Below are 21,490 nucleotides of genomic sequence, written 5' to 3' on the forward strand. Positions count from 1 at the left end.
ATTCGCTCGGCCGCCGCGATCTTCCAACGAAATATGGAAAGCCTCCTCAAGTCGATTCCAGGGAGGGTAGTTTTTCAGGATGACATCCTCATTACGGGTTACGATACTGAAGAACACCTCCACAACCTGGAGGAGGTGCTATGCAGACTGGACCGGGTAGGTCTGCGACTGAAAAAGGCGAAGTGCGTCTTCCTAGCTCCAGAGGTAGAATTCCTGGGGATGAGGGTAGCAGCAGACGGGATCAGCCCTACTGCATCCAAGACGGAAGCAATCCAGAGAGCACCCAGACCCCGTAACACGACGGAGCTGTGTTCGTTCCTGGGGCTCCTGAACTATTTTGGTAACTTTCTTTCCAAATTGAGCACGCTGCTAGAGCCGCTACACGTGCTCCAACGCAAAGGTCGCGAATGGGTCTGGGGGGACAACCAGGAAAGGGCTTTTAATAGAGCACGCAATTTGTTATGTTCCAACAATCTGTTAACGCTATACGACCCATGTAAGAAACTTGTGTTAACGTGCGATGCGTCGTCCTATGGTGTCGGGTGTGTGTTGCAACATGTTAATGCCAAGGGTCAGTTACAGCCGGTAGCTTATGCCTCCAGAAGTCTGTCCCAGGCAGAAAGGGGCTACGGGATGGTAGAAAAGGAGGCGCTCGCATGTGTACATGCGGTGAAGAAAATGCACCAGTACCTGTTTGGCAGGAAATTTGAGCTGGAGACAGATCACAAACCCCCAACGTCCCTTTTGGCCGACAACAAGGCCATAAATGCATACAGAGGTGGGCACTCACGTTAGCTGCCTATGACTACACAATTCGGCACAGACCGGGCACCGAAAACTGCGCCGATGCACTCAGCAGGCTCCCACTAGCCACCACTGAGGGGGCTCTCGAGCATGGTCATGGCTGTTGAAGCTTTCGGAAGCGAAGGCTCACCCGTGACAGCCCGTCAGATTAAAGTCTGGACAAATAGAGACCCGCTATTGTCTCTAGTCAAGAAATGTGTCCTGAATGGGGACTGGGCAGCCACGTACAGGGCATGCCCTGAGAAATTTAAACCATTTCACAGGCGCAAGGATGAACTCTCGATTCAGGCCGATTGCCTACTGTGGGGAAACCGCGTAGTCATACCCCAGATGGGCAGAGAGGTGTTCATCAGAGAACTCCACAATGGGCACCCAGGCATTGTCACGATGAAGGCAATTGCCAGGTCACACGTTTGGTGGCCAGGGATAGACGCAGATCTGGAACTTTGTGTCCGCAGGTGCAACACGTATGCCCAGCTGGGCAATGCACCCAGGGAAGCCCCCCTTAGCCCCTGGCCATGGCCCGCCAAGCCTTGGTCACGCATCCATGTGGACTACGCAGGTCCTTTCATGGGGAAAATGTTTTTAGTTGTAGTAGACGCCTACTCCAAATGGATCGAGTGTGACATTTTAAATTCAAGCACATCCTCTGCCACGGTAGAAAGTCTACGGGCAATGTTCGCCGCCCACGGTCTACCGGACATCTTGGTCAGCGACAATGGCCCGTGCTTCACAAGCACTGAATTCCAGGACTTCATGGCAGGCAATGGAATTAACCATGTCAGAACGGCACCGTTCAAGCCGGCCTCAAACGGCCAGGCAGAACGAGCAGTGCAGATAATCAAACAGGGGATGCTCAGATTCCAAGGGGGTTCCCTACAAACCCGCTTATCATGCCTCCTGTTGGCCTATAGATCCCGACCACACTCGCTCAGAGGGGTTCCACCCGCAGAGCTACTAATGAAAAGGATACTCAAAACCCGATTATCCCTTATACACCCCACCATGAAAGAAATTGTCGAGAGCAGGCGCCAGCCACAATATGACTACCATGACAGGAATACGAGGGCGCGATGTATTGAGGTAAATGATCCTGTTTTTGTCCTCAACTACGCTGCAGGGCCCAAATGGCTCGCAGGCACTGTGATTGCCAAAGAGGGAAATAGGATTCTGGTCGTTAAACTTACCAATGGACAAATCTGCCGCAAACATGTGGATCAAACAAAAAGGAGGTTCAGCAACCCCATAGAAGAAGCAGAGGAAGAACACGATATAGAGTTCACTCCACCACAGGTGACCGAACACCGAAACCAAAGGGAGGAGAGCCCAGTCACTGTGGGCAGTCCGGACAGGCCTGAGGCACTGCAAACAGCAGACACTCAGGCCAGCGCCCAACAACTGGAGCCCCAACTCAGGCGCTCTACAAGAGAGCATAAACCACCAGAGAGACTCAACCTGTGATCCCAATAAGAATTTGGGAGGGGAGGTGATGTCATGTATTCAACCAGCATTGTAACCCATGTATAAACTGACCTAAGTTGTACACCATGAGAACACTGACCACTAGGTGGGAGGCACTCCTAGCCTGGACCTTCAGGTATAAAAGGGGAAGCTCCACCCACCTTCATCACTTGAGTGCTAAGGAATAAAGGACAGGTCACAGACTGACCTTCTCTCAAGCATGGGCCTCGTGTGCTTTTATAATGTGTAGTAAGGACGTATCAGGACCTATATCCCAGTGAGAATCAGTGTGTGTGGGACATTACCCCAGTGAGGGTCAGTGTGTGTGGGACTGTACCCCAGTGAGAGTCAGTGTGTGTGGGACTTTACCCCAGTGAGAGTCAGTGTGTGTGGGATCTGTACCCCAGTGAGAGTCAGTGTGTGTGGGACCCGTACCCCAGTGAGAGTCAGTGTGTGTGGGACCCGTATTCCAGTGAGAGTCAGTGTGTGTGGGACCTGTACCCCAGTGAGAGTCAGTGTGTGTGGGACTGTACCCCAGTGAGAGTCAGTGTGTGTGGGACTGTACCCCAGTGAGAGTCGGTGTGTGTGGGACTGTACCCAGTGAGAGTCGGTGTGTGTGGGACTGTACCTAGTGAGAGTCAGTGTGTGTGGGAACCGTGCCCCAGTGAGAGTCTGCGCCTTTAGGAAAGGAGAGAAAACTGGACCAAAAAAATATTGAAGGCGAGTGGGGATAAATCCTGCAGCATCCAATCTGTTTTTGGCTCACTGGAACACAAGGAAGTCCTTCTGTATGGACAGTAAAAGAAGATAATGTAGAAGTGGACAAGTTTGTCATATGGATGAATATGTGATCAGACCTTGGTGAGTCCGATGCTGTACATTCCCCTGCCAACAGGAACGATCTGCTTCAAGATGGTTACACAGTTCTCACCATCTGCCTTGATTTGATTAGTCAGTCCCAATAAGATTTTGTACCTGTAAGAAAGGTTTGTGTTACTAATCTCATCTGAGTAACGATACAGTTCACCCATTTATAACAAGTGACTATTTGCCAAAAGCTGTTAAACAAAGAGGCTGTAAAATGTAGTAGAATTGCAGAAAGTACATTGGTTTGATACCCAGCCATCTTCCTTTCTAAAATATTACAAGATTTCTCAGTTAATTTATCCACTGTCTGTTTTCATTCATTTTTTTTTTACTAGAGACTGTGACTGATTGTGGGACCTAGTCTATTGGAATGGGGGAGATGCAGGAGGCAAGTTCGGAAGGAAGTCCAATGCAAGGCAGAATCAGGACCAAGGCAGCAAAGATTGCCGTTAGAATAAAGATCCCAAGTGCCCTCAGCCAACATCCACATTTGGGAATTCTCCATCAGGAATCTTGGAGGTCGGCAGTGGAGAATCCACATGGTTGTTCCCCTCTTTAGCCCAGGATTCATGAGGTCAATAAGCCACCTCCCTCCAGTCGTGATTGGCTGATGCAGCATAGGCCAAAGAGTGCAGTAGTTTTGGTTATGTAAACCCCTTACTGTAGAGGGGGTATCTGGGGATATTGGGGGTATAAAGGGGACATCTGTGGTTGGGGAAATGTTGGAGTCCATTATTAAAGAAGCAGTAGCAGGACATTTGGAAAGGCAAAATTCGGTCGGGCAGAGTCAGCATGGATTTATGAAGGGGAAGTCATGTTTGACAAATTTGCTGGAATTCTTTGAACAGGGTGGTTAAAGGGAACCAGTGGATGTGGTGTATTTGGACTTCCAGAAGGCATTTGACAAGGTGCCACATAAAAAGTTACTGCACAAGATAAAAGTTCACGGGGTTGGAGGTAATATATTAGCATGGATAGAGGATTGGCTAACTAACAGAAAACAGAGAGTCGAGATAAATGGTTCATTCTCGGGTTGGCAATCAGTAACTAGGGGGGTGCTGCAGGGATCAGTGCTGGGACCCCAACTATTTGCAATCTATATTGATGACTTGGAAGAAAGGATCGAGTGTAATGTAGCCAAGATTGCTGATGATACAAAGATGGGAGAAAAAGCAATGTATGAGGAGGACACAAAAAATCTGCAAAAGGACATCGACAAGCTAAGTGAGTGGGCAAAAATTTGGCAGTTGCCGTATAATGTTGGAAAGTGTGAGGTCATGCACTTTGGCAGAAAAAAAATCAAAGAGCAAGTTATTATTTAAATGGAGAAAAATTGCCAAGTGCTGCAGTACAGCGGGACCTGGGGGTACTTGTGCATGAAACACAAAAGGATAGTATGCAGGTACAGCAAGTGATCAGGAAGGCCAATGGAATCTTGGCCTTTATTGCAAAGGGGATGGAGTATAAAAGCAGGGAAGTCTTGCTACAGTTATACAGGGTATTGGTGAGGTCACATCTGGAGTACTGCATGCAGTTTTGGTTTCCATATTTACAAAAGGATATATTTGCTTTGGAGACAGTTGAGAGAAGGTTCACTAGATTGACTCCGGAGATGAGGGGGTTGACTTATGAGGAAAGGTCGAGTTGGTTGGGCCTCTACTCATTGGAATTCAGAAGAATGAGAGGTGATCTAATCGAAACGTATAAGATTATGAGAGGGCTTGACAATGTGGATGCAGAGAGGATGTTTCCATTGATGGGGGAGACTAGAACCAGGGGGCATGGTCTTAGAATAAGGGGCCGCCCATTTAAAACTGAAATGAAGAGGAATTTCTTCTCTCAGGAGGTTGTAAATCTGTGGTATTCGCTGCCTCAGAGAGCTGTGGAAGCCGGGACATTAAATAAATTTAAGACAGAGATAGGCAGTTTCTTAACCGATAAGGGATTAAGGGGCTATGGGGAGTGGGCAGGGAAATGGAACTGAGTCCATGATCGGATCAGCCATGATCATATTAAATGGCGGAGCAGGCTCGAGGGGCCGTATGGCCTACTCCTGTTCCTACTTCTTATGTTCTTATCTGGGTATATTGAGAGTATGAAGGGGAAATCTGTATATTGTGGGTATGAATACGTGGCTTGAGCAGTGGTGCAGCAGGGAGGGATTCAAATTCCTGGGGCATTGGGACCGGTTCTGGGGGAGGTGGGACCAGTACAAACCGGACGGTCTGCACCTGGGCAGGACCGGAACCAATGTCCTAGGGGGAGTGTTTGCTAGTGCTGTTGGGGAGGATTTAAACTAATATGGCAGGGGGATAGGAACCAATGCAGGGAGACAGAGGGAAACAAAAAGGAGGCAAAAGCAAAAGACAGAAAGGAGATGAGGAAAAGTGGAGGGCAGAGAAACCCAAGGCAAAGAACAAAAAGGGCCACTGTACAGCAAAACTCTAAAAGGACAAAGGGTGTTAAAAAAACAAGCCTGAAGGCTTTGTGTCTTAATGCAAGGAGTATCCGCAATAAGGTGGATGAATTAATTGTGCAAATAGATGTTAACAAATATGATGTGATTGGGATTACGGAGACGTGGCTCCAGGATGATCAGGGCTGGGAACTCAACATTCAGGGGTATTCAACATTCAGGAAGGATAGAATAAAAGGAAAAGGAGGTGGGGTAGCATTGCTGGTTAAAGAGGAGATTAATGCAATAGTTAGGAAAGACATTAGCTTGGATGATGTGGAATCTATATGGGTAGAGCTGCAGAACACCAAAGGGCAAAAAACGTAAGTAGGAGTTGTGTACAGACCTCCAAACAGTAATAGGGATGTTGGGGAGGGCATCAAACAGGAAATTATGGGTGCATGCAATAAAGGTGTAGCAGTTATAATGGGTGACTTTAATATGCACATCGATTGGGCTAGCCAAACTGGAAGCAATACGGTGGAGGAGGATTTCCTGGAGCGCATAAGGGATGGTTTTCTAGACCAATATGTTGAGGAACCAACTATGGGGGAGGCCATCTTAGACTGGGTGTTGTGTAATGAGAGAGGATTAATTAGCAATCTCGTTGTGCGAGGCCTCTTGGGGAAGAGTGACCATAATATAGTGGAATTCTGCATTAGGATGGAGAATGAAACAGTAAATTCAGAGACCATGGTCCAGAACTTAAAGAAGGGTAACTTTGAAGGTATGAGGCGTGAATTGGCTAGGATAGATTGGCGAATGATACTTAGAGGGTTGACTGTGGATGGGCAATGGCAGACATTTAGAGACCGCATGGATGAATTACAACAATTGTATATTCCTGTCTGGCGTAAAAATAAAAAAGGGAAGGTGGCTCAACCGTGGCTATCTAGGGAAATCAGGGATAGTATTAAAGCCAAGGAAGTGGCATACAAATTGGCCAGAAATAGCAGCGAACCTGGGGACTGGGAGAAATTTAGAACTCAGCAGAGGAGGACAAAGGGTTTGATTAGGGCAGGGAAAATGGAGTACGAGAAGAAGCTTGCAGGGAACATTAAGGCGGATTGCAAAAGTTTCTATAGGTATGTAAAGAGAAAAAGGTTAGTAAAGACAAACGTAGGTCCCCTGCAGTCAGAATCAGGGGAAGTCATAACGGGGAACAAAGAAATGGCAGTTCAATTGAACAAGTACTTTGGTTCGGTATTCACTAAGGAGGATACAAACAACCTTCCGGATATAAAAGGGGTCAGAGGGTCTAGTAAGGAGGGGGAACTGAGGGAAATCTTTATTCGTCGGGAAATTGTGTTGGGGAAATTGATGGGATTGAAGGCCGATAAATCCCCAGAGCCTGATGGACTGCATCCCAGAGTACTTAAGGAGGTGGCCTTGGAAATAGCGGATGCATTGACAGTCATTTTCCAACTTCCATTGACTCTGGATCAGTTCCTATGGTGTGGATGGTAGCCAATGTAACCCCACTTTTTAAAAAAGGAGGGAGAGAGGAAACAGGGTATTATAGACCGGTCAGCCTGACCTCAGTAGTGGGTAAAATGATGGAATCAATTATTAAGGATGTCATAGCAGTGCATCTGGAAAATGGTGACATGATAGGTCCAAGTCAGCATGGATTTGTGAAAGGGAAATCATGCTTGACAAATCTTCTGGAATTTTTTGATGATGTTTCCAGTAAAGTGGACAAAGGAGAACCAGTTGATGTAGTATATTTGGACTTTCAGAAGGCTTTCGACAAGGTCCCACACAAGAGATTAATGTGCAAAGTTAAAGCACATGAGATTGGGGGTAGTGTGCTGACGTGGATTGAGAACTGGTTGTCAGACAGGAAGCAAAGAGTAGGAGTAAACGGGTACTTTTCAGAATGGCAGGCAGTGACTAGTGGGGTGCCGCAAGGTTCTGTGCTGGGGCCCCAGCTGTTTACATTGTACATTAATGATTTAGACGAGGGGATTAAATGCAGTATCTCCAAATTTGCGGATGACACTAAGTTGGGTGGCAGTGTGAGCTGCGAGGAGGATGCTATTAGGCTGCAGGGTGACTTGGATAGGTTAGGTGAGTGGGCAAATGCATGGCAGATGAAGTATAATGTGGATAAATGTGAGGTTATCCCCTTTGGTGGTAAAAACAGAGAGACAGACTATTATCTGAATGGTGACAGATTAGGAAAAGGGAAGGTGCAACGAGACCTGGGTGTCATGGTACATCAGTCATTGAAGGTTAGCATGCAGGTACAGCAGGCGGTTAAGAAAGCAAATGGCATGTTGGCCTTCATAGCGAGGGGATTTGAATACAGGGGCACGGAGGTGTTGCTACAGTTGTACAGGGCCTTGGTGAGGCCACACCTGGAGTATTGTGTACAGTTTTGGTCTCCTAACTTGAGGAAGGACATTCTTGCTATTGAGGGAGTGCAGCGAAGATTCACCAGACTGATTCCCGGGATGGCGGGACTGACCTATCAAGAAAAACTGGATCAACTGGGCTTGTATTCACTGGAGTTCAGAAGAATGAGAGGGAACCTCATGGAAACGTTTAAAATTCTGACGGGTTTAGACAGGTTAGATGCAGGAAGAATGTTCCCAATGTTGGGGAAGTCCAGAACCAGGGGTCACAGTCTGAGGATAAGGGGTAAGCCATTTAGGACCGATATGAGGAGAAACTTCTTCACCCAGAGAGTGGTGAACCTGTGGAATTCTCTACCACAGAAAGTAGTTGAGGCCAATTCACTAAATATATTCAAAAGGGAGTTAGATGAAGTCCTTACTACTCGGGGGATCAAGGGTTATGGCGAGAAAGCAGGAAGGGGGTACTGAAGTTTCATGTTCAGCCATGAACTCATTGAATGGCGGTGCAGGCTAGAAGGGCTGAATGGCCTGCTCCTGCACCTATTTTCTATGTTTCTATGAAGGGGATATCTGTATATTGCGGGTATGAAGGGGATATCTGTATATTGGGGATATGAACGGGTTATCTGTATATTGGTGGTATGTAGGGCTTATCTGTATATTGGGGGTATAAAGGGGATATCTGGGTATACTGGGGTATGAAGGGGATATCTCGGTATATTGGGGTATAAAGGGGTTATCTGTATATTGGGGGTATAAAGGGGATATCTGTATATTGGGGGTATAAAGGAGATATCTGTATATTGGGGTATGAAGGGGATATCTGCATATTGGGGGTATGAAGGGGATATCTGTATATTGGGGGTATAAAGGGGCTATATTGGGGGTATAAAGGGGATATCTGTATATTGGGGGTATAAAGGGTATATCTGTATATTGGGGGTATAAAGGGGATATCTGTATATTGGGGGTATAAAGTGGATATCTGTATATTGGGGGTATAAAGGGGATATCTGTATATTGGGGGTATAAAGGGGATATCTGAATATTGGGGGTATAAAGAGGATAAAGGGGATATCTGTATATTGGGGGTATAAAGGGGATATCTGTATATTGGGGGTATAAAGGGGATATCTGCATATTGGGGGTATAAAGGGGATATTTGTATATTGGAGGCATAAAGGGGATATCTGTATATTGGGGTATAAAGGGGATATCTGTATATTGGAGGTATAAAGGGGCTATGTATATTGGGGGTATAAAGGGGCTATCTGTATATTGGGGATATAAAGGGGCTATCTGTATATTGCGGGTATAAAGGGGATATCTGTATATTGGGGGAATAAAGGGGTTATCTGTATATTGGGGGTATAAAGGGGATATCTGAATATTGGGGGTATAAAGGGGATATCTGTATATTGGGGGTATAAAGGGGATATCTGTATATTGGGGTATAAAGGGGATATCTGTATATTGGGGGTATAAAGGGGATATATGAATATTGGGGGTATAAAGGGGATATCTGTATATTGGGGGTATAAAGGGGATATCTGTATATTGGGGGTATAAAGGGGATATCTGTATATTGGGGGTATAAAGGGGATATCTGTATATTGGGGTATAAAGGGGATATCTGTATATTGGAGGTATAAAGGGGCTATCTGTATATTGGGGGTATAAAGGGGCTATCTGTATATTGGGGATATAAAGGGGCTATCTGTATATTGCGGGTATAAAGGGGATATCTGTATATTGAGGGTATAAAGGAGCTATCTGTATATTGCGGGTATAAAGGGGATATCTGTATATTGGGAGTATATAGGTGGTGATGGTGTATCCTAAGGAAGGATGTACTTGCCTTAGAGGGAGTGCAATGAAGATTGACTCGATTGATTCCTGGGATGAGAGGAGAGATTTGAGTAGATTGGGCCTATACTGTCTGGAGTTTAGAAGAATGAGAGGTGATCTGATTGTTAGAATCTTACGTTTCAGTTTGATTGCCTGTGTCCTCCCCTATTCTATGCTACAATGCACTTTAGGTTTTGACCCTTAATTTGGGTCTCTAAACATTTGTGACTAAAGATATTAAACTGAAACTGCAACCAAACTCACTTCACTTACAGTTAGCAGGAAAACAGTCTTTGATCCCCTCAATCTGCACAGGGCCCAGAGTGTGGAGCACAGTTAACCCATGGTCACCAAACCCCAGAGTTCTTTCTCTAGATTTGGCCATCTGATTATGAAAGTCTAGTAGAAATCATGATTTAAAAATTAACACATTTTGCATCACAGAATATCCCGTCCTCTGATGTCTTGTCAATACACTGACCTCTTGATGAAATTATCAAACGTAATGCGGACAGGATAGCCCTCCTTCCGGATACGGATGGTCTCCAGAATCCCGGAATACCGCAGCTGTGAGCTGACAACATCGGCCTCAAAGAGTTCAGACTCCTGCAGAAAGGGAGCGTTTTTTCACATCAATTTGTCATCTGATAGGTTGCCCTTCTCTCATCTCCAACCTCTCTTGTAAATTCTTGTCTCTTTTTCTGCCCTTTCCTACTCTCGAGAAGGAATTGACTCCTTGTTGGGGAACAGTTCCATGGCACCCAGCAGTCTGTTGCCCAAGTGCTATTCTGCATGTGCAAGTGCAAATATGCTATTTGAATGTCTGACTCCAATACTGTCCTCACACTGATATCCGTATGCATCTAGCTTCCAGTGAAGGTCACTGAAGCTGTCTAACTCAGCAATGCCAAGACCAACACAGTTGAGGATCAAACCTGACTCAGGTACTCACTGTATTCACCAGCTGGGACCCCTTCCGTCTCCCACTATCCCATAATACCACGATAGTCAGCGCTCCTCTGATCATTCCTCTCCATCCCACACACACTTCCACTTTACTGATCTTTCATTGTTTCCGAATCAAGAGTGACCACACTCTCTCCTAATGTCATTCTTTCACAGGATCTCAAACTGTACAATTGCTGAACTCCGACAGCCTTCCCTCCCTTTCAAGCTGTCGACTTTTAAAATGCCCAAATTTACCTCACCTTAGAAAAACAGGAAAGTACAGAAGCAGTGAAGACTGCAATCCATTTGGCCGGACAAGGAGCGAGTCCCCTCATCACGCACTCCCTCAAATATCCATTCACTTCTCCCTTACATTGAGCCATGTCTTCCGAGCCAGTCCCGACAGACACTCACTGCTCTCTGCGAAGAACTGTCTGTGTCCCTGTGCTGGATCCCGAGAACACTGATCCAAAAGTTTGTACCAATCTCCAACATATTAAGTTCAATTAATTCATTCCTTTCAGAATCTAAGAGGCCGAAATTCCTCTGTTCTGTGCCGTGCAGTAGTGCCTCCAGGGGTAGCTAACACAGTTCCCGGGTTTTTGCCCGGAGGTGATACCGCCTCCCACAGGAGTTAGCGGAAGGGCGAACAAGGTATCGCCCTGGGCCACTGCAGGGAGATGCCCCTGCCCCCGCCCCCGCCATCAGGCCAGTCACCCATCGTGGGCGATCCTTAAAGGGGAGGTGCGCTGTGCTGTTCGCTGCTCCTTTCTCGGGGTGCGTGCTGTGATCGTGTAACCCGACTCTCCGTCTCAGTGCCGGGCTCCAGCCACGCCACCACTTAGCCCTGGTGGCCCAGTGGAAGGGACTGCAGAGTTTGTAGTGTCTCTCCCCTTTAACGGAAGCGGCAACGAATCCGCCACATAACGCACCCGAACTGCCCCAAGGGAAATGGAGCGCGCGACATCGCATCCTGTGAGGAGCAGTAACCGGAAATTCGTGGCTGGGCCAGGCACAGGACGTCCCGCCTTACTGGAGCTACTGCCCCCAAACGCAACATAACCGAATGTCGCCCCCTTAATGCTGCGACTGTTTTCAATCTTTCTGGTATGCTGAAGTGTAAAGTTTGGCCCTTCATTTAACTTTCTCCTGAAAAGGGAGCTGATTATAAAGCAACAAGAGACAGTGTGGATCCCCAGACCCAGAGGGGATCCCCTGCCCCACTATTTACCTTTTTGTTGTTTGGCTTAATGCAGCGGACAAAAAACGGATTGCAGCTGGAAAAAACAGAACATGGTGTATCGATTATTATCGCTTTATCAAATCAGCCTTGCGGTCTGGGAAAAAACTTTCTTAAAAGACTCGCATTTATATTACACCTTATCACATCTCAGAAACATCTCTTAACAAACAATGGCTGCCATTTTGTAGCTTGATCCCACAAACAGCGATGAGATGAACGATTGGTTCACCTGTTTTAGTTATTGGGTGAGGTTAGTCTGTTGCTCAGGACTTTGGGAAAATTTGCTGCTCTTCTTCAAATCACATCTTTAGTGTTCACCAGAGCTACCAGGCAGGAGGGAGAGGAGAGTTAGGGGGCGGGGAGGGGAGGGTTAGGGGGCAGGGAGGGGAGGGTTAGGGGGCGGGGAGGGGAGGGTTAGGGGGCGGGGAGGGGAGGGTTAGGGGGCGGGGAGGGGAGGGTTAGGGGGCGGGGAGGGGAGGGTTAGGGGGCGGGGAGGGGAGGGTTAGGGGGCGGGGAGGATTAGGGGCGGGGAGGGTTAGGGGACGGGGAAGATTAGAGGGCGGGGGAGGATTAGAGGGCGGGGGAGGGTTAGTCGGGGCGGGGTGGGAGGATTAGGGGACGGGGAGGATTAGGGGGCGGGGCGGGGAGGATTAGGGGACGGGGCGGGGGGGTTATGGGGCTGGGCGGGGGGATTATGGGGTGGGACGGGGGGATTATGGGGCTGGGTGGGGGGCTATGGGGCGGGGCGGGGGTGGGGTTAGAGGGCGGAGCGGGAGGGTTAGGGGCGGGGCTGGAGGGTTAGGGGGCGGGGTGGGGAGGGTTAGAGGGCGGGAGGATTAGGGGACGGGGTGGGAGGGTAAGGGGACGGGGTGGGAGGGTTGGGGGCGGGGAGGGTTATGGGGCGGGGCGGGGGGTGGGGTTAGAGGGCAGGGCCGGAGGGTTAGGGGGCAGGGCAGGGAGGGTTAGGGGGCGTAGGTGGGAGGGTTGGGGGCGGGGCGGGGAGGGTTAGGGGTTGGGCGGGGAGGTTAGGGGTCGGGGCAGGGGGGTGTGGGGGCAGGGCGGGGGGGTGAGTGAGCGGGGCGGGGAGGGAGGGTTAGGGGGTGGGGAGGGAGGGTTAGGGGGCGGGGTGAGGAGAGTTAGGGGGCGGGGTGAGGAGGGTTAGGGGGCGGGGACGGAGGGTTAGGGGGCGGGGAGGGAGGGTTAGGGGGCGGGGTGAGGGAGAGTTAGGGGGCGGGGAGGGAGGGTTAGGGGGCGGGGTGAGGAGGATTAGGGGGCGGGGCGAGGAGGGTTAGGGGGCGGGGCGAGGAGGGTTAGAGGGCGGGATGAGGAGGGTTGGAGGGCGGGATGAGGAGGGTTAGGGGGCGGGGTGAGGAGGATTAGGGGGCGGGGTGAGGAGGGTTAGGGGGCGGGGTGAGGAGGGTTAGGGGGCGGGGTGAGGAGGGTTAGGGGGTGGGGTGAGGAGGGTTAGGGGGCGGGGTGAGGAGGGTTAGGGGGCGGGGTGAGGAGGGTTAGGGGGCGGGGAGGGAGGGTTCGGGAGCGGGGAAGGAGGGTTAGGGGGCGGGGTGAGGAGGGTTCGGGAGCGGGGAGGGAGGGTTAGGGGGCGGGGTGAGGAGGGTTGGGGGTGGGGTGAGGAGGGTTAGGGGGCAGGGTGAGGAGGGTTAGGGGGCGGGGTGAGGAGGGTTAGGGGGCGGGGTGAGGAGGGTTAGGGGGCGGGGTGAGGAGGGTTAGGGGGCAGGATGAGGAGGGTTAGGGGGCTGTGGCGGCGAGGGCGAACATTGTCTGGATGTATGGAACTTACCTTTCCATTTTCTCCGCCAGTTCCATCAGAGACTGTTGGAATTTCGCTGCCACGGTCGGAGCCTGGTATCGGCGGCTGATGGTGTTGCTCTTCGCTGACATCATCTTCATGGTTTGTCCCGAGAAAAGACTGGTTACAATCTGATAAACAAAGCAGATCCATTCCATTCGTAAGCTGATTCCTTCGTAAATCTATTTCACTCAGTTTGGTGGCCCCAATGGTGGGTTGAGGTTGGGGAAAGGGTTAGGGTTATAAAAGCAGGGAAGTCTTGCTCCAGTTATACAGGGTATTGGTGAGGCCACACCTGGAATACTGCGTGCAGTTTTGGTTTCCATATTTACAAAAGGATATACTTGCTTTGGAGGCAGTTCAGAGAAGGTTCACTCGGTTGATTCCGGAGATGAGGGGATTGACTTATGAGGAAAGGTTGAGGAGGTTGGGCCTCTACTCATTGGAATTCAGAAGAATGAGAGGTGATCTTATCGAAACGTATAAGATTATGAGGAGGCTTGACAAGGTGGATGCAGAGAGGATGTTTCCACTGATGGGGGAGACTAGAACTAGGGGGCATGGTCTTAGAATAAGGCGCCCGCCCATTTAAAACTGAGATGAGGAGAAATTTCTTCTCTCAGAGGGTTGTAAATCTGTGGAATTCGCTGCCTCAGAGAGCTGTGGAAGCTGGGACATTGAATATATTTAAGACAGAGACAGATAGTTTCTTAACCGATAAGGGAATAAGGGGTTATGGGGAGCGGGCAGGGAAGTGGACCTGAGTCCATGATCGGATCAGCCATATTCGTCTTAAATAGCGGAGCAGGCTCAAGGGACCGTATGGCCTACTCCTGCTCCTATTTCTTATGTTGTTATCTCATGTTTTACTCTCACAGTTTGAAATACTGTTCCAGGTCACTGCTCAGACATCTCATTTCAAGGCTGCAGAACCTTTTTAAGCAAAACCTATCAGTACAGGTTATAGTAGATCTTAGATCTTTGAACGTGGCAACATGTGCACACTGGCCAGGGTGGCCTGGCTGGACTACACATGTTCACTGGCCAGTGTGGCCTGACTGGACTACACATGTCCACTGGCCAGGGTGGCCTGACTGGACTGCAAGTGTCCACTGGCCAGCGTGCCCTGACTGGACTGCACGTGTCCACTGGCCAGTGTGGCCTGACTGGACTACACATGTTCACTGGCCAGTGTGGCCTGACTGGACTACACATGTCCACTGGCCAGAATGCCCTGACTGGACTGCACGTGTCCACTGGCCAGGGTGGCCTGACTGTACTACACATGTCCACTGGCCAGGGTGGCCTGACTGGACTACACATGTCCACTGGCCAGGGTGGCCTGACTGGACTACACATGTCCACTGGCCAGCGTGCCCTGACTGGACTGCACGTGTCCACTGTGGCCTGACTGGACTGCACGTGTCCACTGGCCAGGGTGGCCTGACTGGACTACACATGTCCACTGGCCAGGGTGGCCTGACTGGACTACACATGTCCACTGGCCAGCGTGCCCTGACTGGATTGCACGTGTCCACTGTGGCCTGACTGGACTGCACGTGTCCACTGGCCAGGGTGGCCTGACTGGACCACACATGTCCACTGGCCAGTGTGGCCTGACTGGACTACACATGTCCACTGGCCAGCGTGGCCTGACTGGACTGCACGTGTCCACTGGCCAGCGTGCCCTGACTGGACTGCACGTGTCCACTGGCCAGTGTGGCCTGACAGGACTACACATGTTCACTGGCCAGTGTGGCCTGACTGGACTACACATGTCCACTGGCCAGCGTGCCCTGACTGGACTGCACGTGTCCACTGGCCAGGGTGGCCTGACTGTACTACACATGTCCACTGGCCAGGGTGGCCTGACTGGACTACACATGTCCACTGGCCAGCGTGCCCTGACTGGACTGCACGTGTCCACTGTGGCCTGACTGGACTGCACGTGTTCACTGGCCAGGGTGGCCTGACTGGACTGCACATGTCCACTGGCCAGGGTGGCCTGACTGGACTACACATGTCCACTGGCCAGCGTGCCCTGACTGGATTGCACGTGTCCACTGTGGCCTGACTGGACTGCACGTGTCCACTGGCCAGGGTGGCCTGACTGGACCACACATGTCCACTGGCCAGTGTGGCCTGACTGGACTACACATGTCCACTGGCCAGCGTGCCCTGACTGGACTGCACGTGTCCACTGGCCAGGGTGGCCTGACTGGACTACACATGTCCACTGGCCAGGGTGGCCTGACTGGACTACACATGTCCACTGGCCAGGGTGGCCTGACTGGACTGTACGTGTCCACTGGCCAGGGTGGCCTGACTGGACTGCATGTGTCCACTGGCCAGCTTCTCTGGCATGATCAGGTCCAAAGAATTATCAGCAATGGCTGCTAAAAGCCAAACATAAGCATCAGACTGAGGTCAAACAAAACGATCTCGCCAACTCACCTTTGTTTTACTGTGGACAAACAACTCCATGACATCCTGTCGAACCTGATCATGATTTTTCTCGACAAATTTATGGACCTGTGAGAAATAGGAACAGGAATGAAATGTGGCTGTGTTCAGCCCCAGTCACCCGGCAAATATGCTTCTCTCGACAATCTACATACAACAGATGGTGTCACGGACTCTCCACTCAGTTATTACTCAGTTATTAATCTCCTGATATCAAATGTCTCCCTTTTGTTCCCATTCCTTCTTGGTCTATTTGCACCACACCCCATCCCTGGGTCTATTTCATAGAATCATAGAATGATACAGCACAGAAGCAGGCCATTCGGCCCATCGTGCCTGTGCTAGCTCTTTGGTAGAGCTGTCCAATTAATCCCACTCCCCCGCTCTTATCCCATAACCCAGTAAATTCTTTCCTTTCAAGTATTTATCCAACTCCCCTTTGAATGTTACTGTTGAATCTGCTAGCGTCACCTTTCAGGCAGTGCAATCCAGATCACAACAACTCGATGTGTAAAAAATTCTTTCCTCATCTCGCCTCTGCTTCTTTTGCCAATCACCTTAAATCTGTGCTCTCTGGTTACCGGCACGAGTTCGATGGGCCGAATGGCGTCATTCTGTGCTGTAACCATTCTATTATTTTATGATCCATTATTAAGGAAGTACTAGCAGGGCATTTAGAAAATTATAATACAATCAAGCACTGTCGACATGGTTTAATGAAAGGGAAATCGTGTATGACAAATTTATTAGAATTCTTTGAGGATGTAATGAGCAGGGTGGATAAAGGGGAACCAATAGATATAGTGTATTTAGATTTCCAAAAGGCATTCGATAAGGTGCCATATAAAAGTTCATTACACAAGATAAGAGCTCATGATGCTGGGGGTAATACAACATAAAAACATAAGAAATAGGAGCAGGAGTCGGCCATTCGGCCCCTCGAGCCTGCTCCACCATTCAATAAGATCATGGCTGATCTGATCATGGACTCAGCTCCACTTCCCTGCCCGCTCCCTGTCATATCTTTGGAGAGCATACATCACACAGCCTGTAAGATGGCTGCAGGTTCTGGACACTTCCTGCCTGCTGGTCAGGTGACCTGCTCTTTATTTACAGCACTAGCTGCAGTAACACAGGAGTCCACAGTGTGGAGCCTCAGAAATTACACTTCTCCCTCCTTATTGAAGAGTTATTATAACAACCAATCATCATACATAACTTGCATGGTTATACATGACAAAGGATATGGACTTATTTTGCCATATTTACAAATCAAGCTTAACCACTTGTTTTCTGTTTTGAAGCGGATACCTTCAGTCTCGAACAGAACCTTCCAAACATGGTGTCGAATTTAAACTCATTCGAGGCAGATCCTGAGGAATGTTTTCCTCCAAGGGATGCCCTTGATTTCCATTTGAACTCACTCTAACTTCAGACTGTTTGTTTTCCTGACTCGGACTCAGACTTAAATTCTGACTTTCTCTTGGATTTGTTTCCAATACATTGGATTTAGGATTTGCTACTGGTGTATCAAAACTATCTGATGAGTCAGAAATAATCGAATCATTCCCACCTTCAACTCCTTCCATGTCTGTGGGTAAAATATGATCAATATGAACAAACCTAAAATGTCCATTATCAAACACCTTTACCAAATATGTGCGAGGACCACATAGCTTCACCACTCTTCCTGGTAACCACTTTACCCATTTCTGGTGATGGTTCTTCACTCTCACCTTCTGGTTTAATTTCACACTTCTCTCTTTTACTCTACCTCTATCATGATTCTCTTTCTGTCTTAATTGTGTCTCTTCTACGGACTGTGCCAAGTTTGGTTTTAACAACGAGAATCTGGTTCGTGGCTGTCGTTTGAGAAACAACTCTGCTGGTGTTCTACCAATAGTTGTGTGAGGAGTATTATGATACGTTATTAGAAAATTAGCCAATTTGTGGTCCAATGATAACTGTCATTTCTTTGGATTTGGAGCCAACATTTATTTGATGAGGGCACGTTTTACAATTTGTACAGTGTGCTCTGCTGCACCATTCGAAACAGGGTGGTATAGTGGAACCTTGGTATGTTTCACACCATTTTTGCTCGTGTACTGTGCAAATTCTTCTGAATTAAATTGTGGTCCATTATCTGAAACAATTTCTTCTGGGAGGCCAAATGAACAAAATAATCTTCGCAAAATGTCTAATGTTTTACTGTGGATAAATGTGAGGTTATCCACTTTGGTGGTAAAAACAGAGAGACAGACTATTATCTGAATGGTGACAGATTAGGAAAAGGGGAGGTGTAACGAGACCTGGGTGTCATTGAAGGTTGGCATGCAGGTACAGCAGGTGGTTAAGAAAGCAAATGGCATGTTGGCCTTCATAGCAAGGGGATTGGAGTACAGGGGCAGGGAGGTGTTGCTACAGTTGTACAGGGCCTTGGTGAAGCCACACCTGGAGTATTGTGTACAGTTTTGGTCTCCTAACTTGAGGAAGGACATTCTTGCTATTGAGGGAGTGCAGCGAAGGTTCACCAGACTGATTCCCGAGATGGCGGGACTGATATATCAAGAAAGACTGGATCAACTGGGCTTGTATTCACTGGAGTTCAGAAGAATGAGAGGGGATCTCATAGAAACGTTTAAAATTCTGACGGGTTTAGACAGGTTAGATGCAGGAAGAATGTTCCCAATGTTGGGGAAGTCCAGAACCAGGGGTCACAGTCTGAGGATAAGGGGTAAGCCATTTAGGACCGAGATGAGAAGAAACTTCTTCACCCAGAGCGTGGTGAACCTGTGGCATTCTCTATCACAGAAAGTTGTTGAGGCCAATTCACTAAATATATTCAAAAAGGAGTTAGATGAGGTCCTTACTACTAGGGGAATCAAGGGGTATAGCGAGAAAGCAGGAATGGGGTACTGAGGTTGCATGTTCAGCCATGAACTCATTGAATGGTGGTGCAGGCTCGAAGGGCCGAATGGCCTACTCCTGCACCTATTTTCTATGTTTCTGTGTTAAATGGGTCATTACCAAGTTGACAAACAGTAACTAGTGGGGTGCGACAGTGATCAGGGCTGGGGCCTCAACTATTTATAATCTATATTAATGACTTAGATGAAGGGACCGAGTGTAATGTAGCCAAGTTTGCTGATGATACAAAGATAGGTGGGAAAGCAAATTGTGAGGAGGACACAAAAAATCTCCTCACAATAAACAGGCTAAGTGAGTAGGCAAAAATTTAGCAGATGGAGTATAACGTGGGAAAATGTGAGGTTATCCACTTTGGTAGAAAGAATAGAAAAGCAAAATATTATTTAAATGGAGAGAGACTACAGAATGCTGCAGTACAGAGGGACCTGGGGACCCTTGTGCATGAAACACAAAAAGTGAGTATGCAGATACAGCAAGTGATCAGGAAGGCAAATGGAATGTTGGCCTTTATTGCAAGGGGGATAGAGTATAAAAGCAGAGAAGTCCTGCGACAACTGTACAGAGTATTGGTGAGACCTCACCTGGAGTACTGCGTACAGTTTTGGTCTCCTTATTTAAGGAGGGATATACTTGGATTGGAGGCAGTTCAAAGGTTAACTAGGTTGATTCCTGGGATGAAGGCGTTGACTTATGTGAAAAGGTTGAGCAGGTTGGGCCTATACTCGTTGGAGTTTAGAAGAATGAGAGGTGATCTTATTGAAACATGTAACATTCTGTGGGGGCTTGACAGGGTAGATGCTGAGAGGATATTTCCCCTTGTGGGGAATCTAGAACTAGGGGGCACAGTCTCAGAATAAGGGTCGTGAATCTGTGGAATTCTCTGCCCCGGAGAGCTGTGGAGGCTGGGTCATTGAATATATTTAAGATGGAGATAGACAGAATCTTGAACTATAGTGGAGTCGAGGGTTATGGGGAGCGGGCAGGGAAGTGGAGTTGAGGCCAAGATCAGATCAGCCATGATTTTATTGAATGGCAGAGCAGGCCCGAGGAGCCGTATGGCCTACTCCTGCTCCTATTTCTTATGTTCTTATGATACCAACCCTTTTGCCAATGGAAACAGTTGCTTATTTATTGTATCAAAACCATTCTTAATTTTGAATACCTCTATCAAATCTTCTCTGCTCGGACGAGAACCCCAACTTTTTGTCTCTCCACCGAACTGAAGTCCCTCATCCCTGGTACCATTCTGGTCAATCTTTTCTGTGTCCACTCCAAGGCCTTGATGTCCTTCCAAAAGTGTGATTCCCAGAATTGAACACAATACTCCGGCTGAAGCCTAACCTTGTTTTATCAAGGTTTAGCATAATGTCCTTGCTGTTTTACTCTGTCCCTCTATTGATAAAGCCAAGGATCCTGTATGCTTTTATAACAGCCTTCTCAAAATTTGTGCACATACCCCACAAGTCTCTCTGTTCCTGGACCCCCTTTAAAATTGTAGCATTTAGTTCATATTGTCTCTCCTCATTCTTACATAAGAATATAAGAATTTGGAGCAGGAGCAGGCCATTCGGCCCCTTGAGCCTGCTCCGTCATTCAATAAGATCATGGCTGATCTGATCCTGGACTCAGCTCCACCTCCCTGCCTGCTCCCCATAACCCTTCACTCCCTTATTGATCAGAAATCTGTCTATCTCCTCCTTAAATATGTTCAATGACCCAGCCTCCACAGCTCTCTGGGGCAGGAAATTCCACAGATTCACGACTCTTTGAGGGAAGAAAATCCTCCTCATCTCAGTTCTAAATGGGCGACCTCTTATTCATAAATTATGCCCCCTGTGGCTGGTCCAGGTAAGTTTCTGGTTAATGGTGACCCCCAGGATGTCGATGGTGGAGGATTCGGCGATGGTAATGCCATTGAATACAAAGGGGAGGTGGTTACACTCTCGCTTGTTGGAAATAGTCATTGCCTGGCACTTGTGTGGTGCGAATGTTGTTTGCCAATTATCAGCCCAAGCCTGAATGTTGTCCAGGTCTTGCTGCATGCGGGCACGGACTGCTCCATTATCTGAGGAGTTGTGAATGGAACTGAACATGCAATCATCAGCGAACATCCTCATTTCTGACCTTATGATGGAGGGAAGGTTAATGAAACAGCTGAAGATGGTTGGGCCTAGGACACTGCCCCGAGGGACTCCCGTAGTGATGTCCTGGGACTGTGATGATTGACCTCCAACAACCGCAACCATCTCCCTTTGTGCTGGGTATGACTCCAGCCAGTGGAGAGTTTTCCCCGATTCCCATTGACT

General features: G+C 48.5%; 1 protein-coding gene across 4 annotated transcripts in view; it reads right to left on the bottom strand.

Annotated features, from left to right (window-relative positions):
• Nucleotides 1-21,490, bottom strand: part of LOC139281327 (unconventional myosin-XV-like) — a 628,080-nt gene that overhangs the window by 227,765 nt on the left and 378,825 nt on the right. For all 4 annotated transcript variants that reach the window (XM_070901485.1, XM_070901486.1, XM_070901487.1 and 1 more), the window contains 5 exons: nucleotides 16,248-16,325; nucleotides 13,785-13,924; nucleotides 11,975-12,020; nucleotides 10,277-10,401; nucleotides 3,123-3,240 (listed from right to left, as the gene is read on the bottom strand). In XM_070901485.1, coding sequence (XP_070757586.1) covers nucleotides 3,123-3,240; nucleotides 10,277-10,401; nucleotides 11,975-12,020; nucleotides 13,785-13,924; nucleotides 16,248-16,325 — 507 coding nt within the window. The remainder of the gene's footprint in view (nucleotides 1-3,122; nucleotides 3,241-10,276; nucleotides 10,402-11,974; nucleotides 12,021-13,784; nucleotides 13,925-16,247; nucleotides 16,326-21,490) is intronic.

Source organism: Pristiophorus japonicus, chromosome 15 (assembly GCF_044704955.1).
Source record: "Pristiophorus japonicus isolate sPriJap1 chromosome 15, sPriJap1.hap1, whole genome shotgun sequence".
NCBI lineage: Eukaryota > Metazoa > Chordata > Chondrichthyes > Pristiophoridae > Pristiophorus > Pristiophorus japonicus.